At 41.7% G+C, this 9759-nt stretch overlaps 2 protein-coding genes across 2 annotated transcripts; both read right to left on the minus strand.

Moving 5' to 3' along the window:
• Positions 1 to 323: 323 nt before the first annotated feature.
• LOC109465483 (fatty acid hydroxylase domain-containing protein 2-like) lies at positions 324 to 5297 on the minus strand. Its single transcript, XM_019762775.1, has 7 exons — positions 5075 to 5297; positions 4523 to 4622; positions 3993 to 4117; positions 3624 to 3826; positions 2944 to 3092; positions 1921 to 2047; positions 324 to 1313 (listed from the first exon to the last, which is right to left on the minus strand). Exons 1-7 carry the CDS (start codon positions 5210 to 5212, stop codon positions 1160 to 1162), a joined length of 996 nt encoding a protein of 331 aa, XP_019618334.1. The 5' UTR covers positions 5213 to 5297; the 3' UTR covers positions 324 to 1159.
• A 602-nt stretch (positions 5298 to 5899) lies between these two features.
• LOC109465481 lies at positions 5900 to 8413 on the minus strand. The gene is made up of 2 exons (XM_019762773.1): positions 6901 to 8413; positions 5900 to 6490 (listed from the first exon to the last, which is right to left on the minus strand). The coding sequence occupies exons 1-2, from the start codon at positions 8411 to 8413 to the stop codon at positions 6195 to 6197; spliced, it is 1809 nt and encodes a 602-aa protein (XP_019618332.1). The 3' UTR covers positions 5900 to 6194.
• Positions 8414 to 9759: the final 1346 nt, after the last annotated feature.

Raw genomic sequence — 9759 nt, forward strand, 5'->3', positions numbered from 1 at the left:
TGCCCCGGTGTCAGCCTCGGCAAGGACATTCTAATCTACCATCAGTAAATCTTATCATCAATAGATCTTACCTATTATCAAAAGATCTTATCATCAACATTATCTAGCCGACGTGCCCAGACTGTCCTCCCTCAGGGCTCTGCACAGAACTGATCCAGCAGGACGGAATACCACACGTCAGTAGTACGTCATGTTTACTTCTGTACTAGTAAGGGCCCCCGAAATCTTCGGAAACGAAGCCAAGCCATGAGAGCTGAGGTTTAGTGGATAAAATTTTGGAAAACGCACACTGTGTAGGCAAAGGTAGACTTGTAGATTGCACGGTAACATATATTCTCAGACTATTGCTGACTATTGCTGACTATCTCCGCCTATTGCTGAAGATGACCTGGCCGGTCACTTGCAACATCCCGAGGCAAGACTGAATACCAATGAGCCCTAGGATACATTCTTAAGTGTACTCATTTGTGCAGCGGCGTCTAAAATGTGCTGACCACATACCCTCTAAGTTCTGTCCAAGATTTGCGCTGTAAGCACATCACTTTTATTTCACTAATATTGATGATTCATAAGAATGTTACTTTGTGCCATATGCCAGATTTTTTTAGTTCGTATCTAGATCTGTTCGATAGATGCACTTGTTTACTAACTTGCTTACTCATCACTAGTATAGTCGTCAGACGTCTGCCCCCTGCAGTTGTTCTCAATACTGCCAGATGGCGTGCATGTAATACTCGACCAATTCTGTTCCTTGCGGAAGTTATCAATAAACAAAGACAAAACCAAAGTTATGATATTTTCAAAAAATCCATTTAGTTTTGTTAGATGTTTAGTTGTAGAAGACCATATAAAAGTCCCTGTACTTTTTGTTTAGTCAATAAAGAGTCTAGTACTAGTACTAGTTTCCTCAGGACAATAGTAGTAGTGTATTAGAAGAATTTTTTCATCTTAAAATTGTTCTTACGTACAATTTTTTACTTCTATTGTAATAGTCACAATGTTTCAATTGTTACATCATAACTAAACTTAGTCAAAAAGTGACAAATTACTAATTATATGTATTCCATTTTTAAATACATTAATATTTGGCTTGGGTAGTTATCACATTTCCGTCCTACCATCCTTTTTTCTCTTTTGTTCTTGTTGTTATAATCATAGACTACTTTCGTTTCTTGCCATTTGGGATTGAGTTCGAGGGCGGAGTGATACCATTTGGGGTTTTGTGACGCGCCGCGGCCTTGTACTGTCGGTAGGCCGAGTCGGTCCCCAGCAGGCCGTCTAGCAAACCGTACACGCCGAAGTTAGAATTGAACCTGGGAGGAAAGACAGGTTAATTTAAACTTAACAACTTGATTCAGTTCAGACACTTTTAAACGATTAAACGATTGTAAACTTTCCGTCATTATTTGCCAGTTGAAGGATAGGTTGTCATGATGCCAGAAATGTATGTATATATGGCGGTGTCCAGGCTAAGTTAATAGACACGGTGCAAAACAAAACCCTTCTCTCTCCGTAATCGCCAAGTAGATTTGAGGTGAGATGGGATAGAGATGATTGGTTTCACATAATCTGACATTTGGCAGTCAACTGACTGAATCGGTGTCAGACTTTCAACAATATAAAAGTCAATGAATTGGGTAAAATTTAGTAGCATATTTCAACAATTCAACAATTACAATGTATATGAGCAGCGTGTTTCAAAACAAGGATCCAATGTAGCCACATTTTTGGTATAGCTAGATATGAAATATTTTGAACTCTTTTTTAAACAGATACTAATGATTCATATATTTCTTTGGGGAAAAAGGACGATCGAATTGCCTCAGCTGTCAAATGGTAACTCAGGTGGCCAATTTGATCGTCCCTTGCCTTACAATAAATCTGCTTGGAAATTACGTTAACGTTCGTAATGGTGCTTACCTAGAGTGATGGAAGTCGTGGAACTCAGGAGACCGGACGTTGAAGGGCAGGTCATATCCGGAATGATCGGTGACGGTGATGTACAGACCGTAGCAGCCGAACAACCAGATGGTGCTCACGTGACAACCTGGAAAATGTGACGTTATTTATTTATTTATTTATTTATTTATTTATTTATTTATTTATTTATTTATTTATTTATTTATTTATTTATTTATTTATTTATTTATTTATTTATTTATTTATTTATTTATTTATTTATTTATTTATTTATTTATTTATTTATTTATTTATCTATTTATTTATTCATTCATTTATTTATTTATTTATTTCTGTTTTCTTTATACAGGGTAGGCGCACTAAGTACAATATACTGCTCTACAGGCGTGCCCTGTACAGATAGACATAAACACCAACAACAGTAAACAAAATATGTTTACCGAAGGAAAACATATTTTTTGACTTTGCTACGTTTCCTCTTCCTCTTCTTCTCCAAACAGTGACCTCTGACCTGACTGAACCAGACAGTCTCTCACCATGGTAACTGGTGTTGGGTTACATAATGTTGCAATTTTATAGTGGGAGGGAATTAGACTCCTGTCACAATATATGTGGTTGTGTTTGATAACTAGAAAAGTAAAATTTGCTTGAAAATGTTACTCTTCTAGTTATCATTATCTTCATTATCTTCATCATCATCATCATCATCATCAATCTGTGAATAGTTTCATCAGGTTGGTACGTCACTGAATCAAGAGACCATTCTTACACAACCAAGTGTTTTATTCAAAGCTGACGTTTCGGTGACCGTCTGTCACCCTCCTTTAGGGAAATTCTGACTGGTTCACATTGCATAGCACAGTTGTCAGTAATAATGCGTTCCCAACCGCAAAACATTTAGTAAACGTTACAGGAAACCTACGATGTTTATATACATCGAAACTGTAAGAAAGCATTTTGATGACGTAGGTTGCCACCATTTTTATAGTGGTTAATTCATAGTGCATGTACATGGGAACTCACCAGTGACCAGTGGTCCCAGCAGCGGTGGAAGAACCCCGGAGAAAACCGATTCTACAGGATAGGCGTACGGAGCTGCGATACTGACGGGCGCCGTTAGCTCGTGGTGCTTCTTGTGAATTCGCTTGTACAAGTACGGGTGGTGCAAAATCCTGGAAAATAATAAGTGAACAAGTGAATGAACGAATGGATGTTCGTAGGTAAACAACACCTAACGGTGAATGGCAGGTCACCTAGAATCAAATATTGTAACTATACAATGAAAAAAGAAATTACAACCTAGAATCAAATCCTAGAACTATCGCAGAGAACTCGCTGTCACCAAGTATAGTAGGGGCATTGCCATTAGATAGCTTTAAACAATGCCTAGAGTTAGATGTTCAAGGGTTAGGTGTAACAAGTCGATCGGGGTAATGCAGCCAGCTGCCGCCGCGACGCGTGCCTGCGAAGCTGGTGCGTTACGCCGAAAGGCTGTTATACCGGCTATACAGATACATATACAGAAATCTTGTAACTATAAAATGAACATAGAAATGATAACAACGCTATGACGTCAAAAATAATTTTCTTGCAGAACAAACATATAACATCTAATCAGTTGCATGTAAATGAAACTGTTCTGAAACATTTGTATTACATCAAAAAGTCTCTTTAGAAAAGAAAAGTAAAGGATTAAATTGAACCTGTGAGAAAAGTAGAACCCGGCTTCTTCCCCCAGCATCAGCGCGGGAAAGTCCACCAGAACGTTCCAAAGGGACGGAAGCTCTCGTCCAAAGTCACACCCCCGCCACATCAGAATGGGCCAGGCCAGGCAGATGGCGACAAATGTAACGAGGGCGGTGATTGGTAGTTGGAGTGCGACCTTGCGCAGGATGGCAGGCTCAACCTAAAATTCGACACAATTCGACAAAATTAGAATAGTGGTAAGAGTAATATATAACTGCACATGGACGCACACGTACATGCACACAGAGAGAGAGAGAGAGAGAGAGAGAGGGAGAAAGAGAGAGAACGAGAGAAATGCAAAGACTTTAACATTCTAAGGTACCTACCGGCGGTGTATTGACGTCCGGTTGTATCTTGTACTTGACCAAGGCAGCCGGTCGCCCCGTGATGTCCATGTACAGGTACAAGGAGTTCAGAACCACAAAAGTTAGGCCATACACATTGGTACTACCTGTGAAATTGTACCGAAAAGATAACCGTTATAACCTATGTACCATTGCAAAAATACGCGAGGTATTAGCACCTGTTGCCCAAACGCCTATGTCCCACTTAAAAAAAATTGCAACACGAGATATCACACTCATGCATGTACACCGCTGCAGTACCGTCAAAGCCGCTAGATTACCCATCATTGACCTTTGTTGTCCCAACGCCAACCTACCTACCAAATATCAAAAAGATGATGCACCAGACTCCAAGCTATAATCGGTTAAAAATTGCCAACCTCTATATGGTGTACCTAACACTAGCCTCCTTGAAGAAGGTAATTAGGCACCTAGGTGGTTGAAATTTTTTGTTAGTTTTCCTAGATTTATGCATCATGCATGCAATAATTCATATCTTATATTTCTTTTACCCAGGGTTCCCAGTAGATAGGCGTTCCCGCCGTACCAGTCGTAGACCTTCTCCCATTGGCTCTGAAAAAATGTCCCGGAATTCCTCCACAAGCTGGTGTTCTGATTGGTAGAAAATAATTTGATTAATTCTATTTTCTGCATGAAAGATGTATGCTAAATAACGGTACAGAAAGGTTTAAGATACCTCCTGTCTACATTGGGTTAATGCCAATGTAATGACTCTGTATACAATGTATATATAAACCTGACAAATTTTACCACTCAATTTTCGACACTATATGTAGATCTAAGCTATATGTATTGACCATTCAATAGTCGTTCTTTAATTGTATTAATTTTGCCGAATATCAGACGTATTCATTCTGTAGTTACAAGGGAGGGGGTTGATAGGCACATAATAAACGTGAAGGATTTTACCAGACTTAATGTATTTTTGTAAATTTAATGTAGTCACTCCATTGTTATGAACACTGCAATATTTCGCTTGCCATGCTTGTCCCTAAAGTTTTCACTGAATACGATGTTTTCCTGTTAATATCATCACTACTTACCGCAACAAGCGGCTCGACGTTCTCTTTCAACCAGACCACTAACCCGGGAGACACCGCCGTCCACGCCGCCAGGACCAGCCCAACAGCAACCGCCGCTAGCGTCGCGGTGAGCCGCGGATGACTCTGAGTGTTAATCATGATCAGTGATCAGGACATCAGGCGTATCTGCTCTATGTGAAGCACGGTATTTTTTCTTTCACTGAGAATGGTTGTTTTTCTTCCGCCGCAGCACCTGGACTTTAAACTTTGCCCTTAGTGTGGACCATGTGACCAAAGTGTTACGTGACCCCGATACCGTTGTTATCTGAAGAGCTCGATACCTGATATATACATTGTTGTATCCAGGACCGTGCTTTGTCCAAAATCATTCTCAAGCACGGATCTGGATAGTATCCAGAACCGTGCCTGGGACAACGTTCTTAGACGCGGATCGAGACTATCCATAATCGTGTCTATTCCCATAACCCTAACAAATTCAGGCATAGAACTTGATAGACTGTTCTGGATACAATGTAGACATCCTTAGCTTTCTACTTGATTAAGACCGTTGAACGACAGCTTAGATTTGTACTGTAGCTATACGAAATGAATATGGTTCATGATGCAAAAGGACTGTATCGCTTAAGAACAAAGATTACGAAATAGACTTTACAGATATTGACAGTTTGGGTCGCGCAATGGTCGCCGGTCGCCGCCTGAGTGAAACTTTAGTACAAACAACAACTTTATATTGACACGGCATACGTACTGGGTCAACAAATGTAGCCAAAGATAAATCAGTCCTCTGCCTTTATTGGTCAAGAATACTAGGCTTTTATGCATTGTGTCTCAATACAGCAAATCCTACTATAGGAGTCCGTTAAAATACATATTTTTATGAGATACAAATAAGCGTAGGCACGGTATAAAGTAAACATATCTAAAAAGTACAAAAATTCATTCATTAAATTGGATATCTCGTTTAGAAACATTCATTGTAAATCCTACATTTGATAACAGTTGATACCAGAGAAGAATTTATATCCCTGCTTCTACACCCAGCAGTAGTTATAAGTACTGTCTATCAACACGTAGTCCGTTCCTCATATATCAACTATCCATGATAGTATGGCCCAGGCAACTACACTGTAGCATACGGTCTTCTCCCAAGCACCCTTAGCGCCTTTTCTCTTATGCCGAGAAGCCCACATTTCTCCAGCGCTGTGAGAATGCTGTCCACGTTCGCGTGTTGCGGGTTCCGCTTCCTCCACAGCGCCAGCGCGTGGTAGATCTGGTCCTCCCGGTACAGGGGGTGGGCCGACTTGATGCTCTCGATGTCGACGTCTATCACCTGTCGGGGACCGGGAAGATGGCGGACGAACCGACGCCATTTTGGTCCCAGTTCTTCCTGGAGGATTTCTAGGACGTTTTCCAGCTCTGGACAGGAATTCAGACAAGAATCTTTTTCAATCTTCAACCCAAAAGATTGTTCAACCTAGTGTTGGCGTCACACTTTAGAGAAGCCACGTGACAAGTCTCACTGGGTCAGTCTATCGAAGAAGACCAAAGTCGACCAAGACTGGTCGAAAGATTAGAACATCTCTTGTGTTGGAAAAAAGTTTTATCTTTACACAAGAATGTTCTACGTTACGTCTCTACCACATTTATATAGAATACATAGTTTGGCTACGAGCAAAAGTACTGCTATATTCGTAATTCTTGAATTCATTTATCTGCCTGTAACGTTAAATCTTTAAATCTTACTCACATATGCCATGTCTTTACCATTCTGTCAGACAGTGTAATTACAGTATCATATACACCGCAATGGATGTAAACATTCCTACCTTCATAACTCTCGCGGCCAGACGTTTTGTCGGTGGCAGCCCAGAATTTTTCAGCGATTTTCCTCCGACCCGTCTTCTCTTGCAATAGAGATTCCCAAGAAGCTAGTTTCTCAAACGCCTCGGCTAATTCCTTGCGTAGTGCGTCAGATTTTTCATCATTTTTCCTAAGCTGTGATTGTAAGTATGCTTGATCTTGTCCATGACTGACCAAGTATTCTTCTAGACTGAATTCTGCATCCTGGAGACGGATTTTTCTCTTTGAAAGTTCCATGTTGAGATTTCTGAGCTCTTCCTCGATCCGCCATTTTGAGGTCACGTTCCCAGGGTTAGAGGTCACGCTGTGCGTCTTTGTCAAGTTTGTTGATGGTTTCGTGTCGCCCAATTGTGTTTCTCTGCTCGCCTTTTCATCTTCGAGTTGTTTTACCTCCCTTTGCACCTGGTGCAGTCGCCTGCTTCTCTGCCGTATCTCTCTGTTGACGTTTCTGGACGAGTTCTCTAGCACGTTTCGCTGGAGATTTGTTATGATAATCCGGGTTCGGATGTCACTCACGGTCCGTCGGCTTTCTTCGGTTCTCCTGTTGAGTCTAGACACGTACTCCGAGTCGTGCGTTAGCCACGTGTTGGCTTGTCTTATTGCATCGTAGCACCTGTCCACAATATCAGGTATCACCCGCAAAACTGGAAAGTTTTTCCAGTTGACCACATCTATCGCTACCTGACAAGACAACTGACCATAACTGAATACATTCGGATCCACTTCGCTCATTCTGCTATTCAAAAGACCTTGGATTCCGTCAACATTCTTTTCTAAGGTTTCTTGACATTTTTCTTGCTCCCTTTCCCCTGTACAAAACGTTCTGAGAAAGAAGAGCACTTCGTCCTTCAGGATTCTTAGAACTTTCTCTAGCTGCTGCATTGCACTGTTGGACATCGCTTCAAACTCTACCAATACGTCACCCTCCTTTTCATATTGTTGTTTAGATCGTTTCATTGTGACCAGTTTCTGAAGCGTCTTGAAATCAGCCAAGATGCCCACATTCGACGCATCTTTAAGGCTTAAGAGAGACTCTTCTACTGTCTGTAGATAGCTGACGTCTGTAGCTAGGTAAGGAACTCTGATAATGAGACCGTCGCATTTCTGTAGAGCTGTTTTGATCGCTTTTGTCACTTCCTCGTAGGATTCGGGCGGTTCCTTTGTGGACGAAATCTCGGGAATCGCAGGCAGAAGTTTTAACCACCTGTCCCGACTGGAGCGCAGGTAGTTCTGTAAAGGTCGGAGGTGTTTCTTACCTTTTCTCCGTGGGCTAGTGTCTTTCTCCACAGCATGGTCCTTATCTTGTTCCACTGTATTTCTAAGGTCAGGGTCGTCAACTTCTGTTGGTAGAACGATCCTAACGTGTTTCTTCCGTACATGGTTGGTATTTGACCCGATTTGGTCCGTTTCTCTTCTTGGCGTTTCTTGTTCCACGTCGTCAACTTCTGAAGCGTTAGCATCGCCTATGGCCTCCGCCATGTTTCAACTGAAATCTTCACATGACCTTGACTTTCTGAAATTTTTCCTTCTTTCAGCATGGAGGTCATGTCTTTAAATGTCGTCACTAAGAAAACTGTCGGTTTTCTTGTACGTATTTCCATGCACATAGTCCTCATTAATTCTTAAAGCCAGGCCAGCCTCATTACCCTAGATGGTACCTACTGGCTGATCTTCAAGGTGAGAATTCAAGGTGAGAATTATCAGGATAAGCTTTCCTGCCGATCCTAGGCGTCATTGCCGAAAAGACGTCCAGACAATAGTCCTTACCACAAAATCTTCCTCTGCTATAATTGAAGAATAGTCCAATCACCCAGCGGTCATCACTTGTAGGACGGGTGAAGGTTTTCCTATCGTCTATAGCATCGCTGCTCCAAGTAAGCCACTGTAAGGTTCCTTTAGATGAAAAGTCCCCATAGACTGGAAAAAATCAGCCAGTGTAGACGGTACTTTGGAAGAGCGTCTAGTCTACTGTTTTGTCCCCAACACACCGATCAAAAAATGCGACTGACCTTCGAGTGGCCTTGTTTTCATAAAGCACCTCACGAGAAACAAGGACTCCCCCGTATCGCGATACAAGTGTAGGGTCATGTAACGGCTCGTGCTATTGGCAGAAAGAAAAACAATCCACCCAACCCCCGCCACGCTGCCTGAACCTGAGAGAGCAGGAGGTCAAAGGTCGGCATGGCAGGTTTGAAGTCAAAAGAACTCATGAGGATATCTCCTAGTCATGGGTCGGATGTTTTGGGAAAACACAGAAAGGAGGTTTGAAAATGGCGAAGCAGGGGAGCGTAATGCAGAAGATATCTCTGTCCGCCGGCCTCTCACGTGGCGTCTTTTCACCGTTGACTGCACCTGAAAGGGCCAGGTTTGCGCTCCCTTTGTGTGAGGTACACCGTTAACCGCACCTGTGTAGGTGTTTATACGTGTCGCCAGTGAAGGAGCGTGCTAAGGAACAATCTCGTCGTCTCGCTCTAGATGTCATGACGTAACTTCTCAGTATCACTTGTGTGTCTATTTTCTGAAAACCAGATCTAGGTGCAACAAAAATGGCTCTTAAAAATAAAGGAACTTCGAAGCCGTTCAAAGACACCGATACGGTAAAGTAAACTAAAACTGGAAACGTTACAAACTTATGACTTGTAAGCTACATAAGGAGAAAATGTAGGAAAGTTGGGAGAAATATGAAAGTAATACTAGTATGTGACACACTTGGCCCACTTCACTTGGGACATGGCATAATTAGATTGTGTTTAATACTAGTATTTCTTTTTGGCAAGGATTTACTTGATTTACATGTGATCATATTCACTAGCTAATAATTTTCT

The sequence above is a fragment of the Branchiostoma belcheri genome, unplaced genomic scaffold, assembly GCF_001625305.1.
Source record: "Branchiostoma belcheri isolate BF01 breed outbred unplaced genomic scaffold, Haploidv18h27 scaffold151, whole genome shotgun sequence".
NCBI classification, from domain to species: Eukaryota; Metazoa; Chordata; class Leptocardii; order Amphioxiformes; family Branchiostomatidae; genus Branchiostoma; species Branchiostoma belcheri.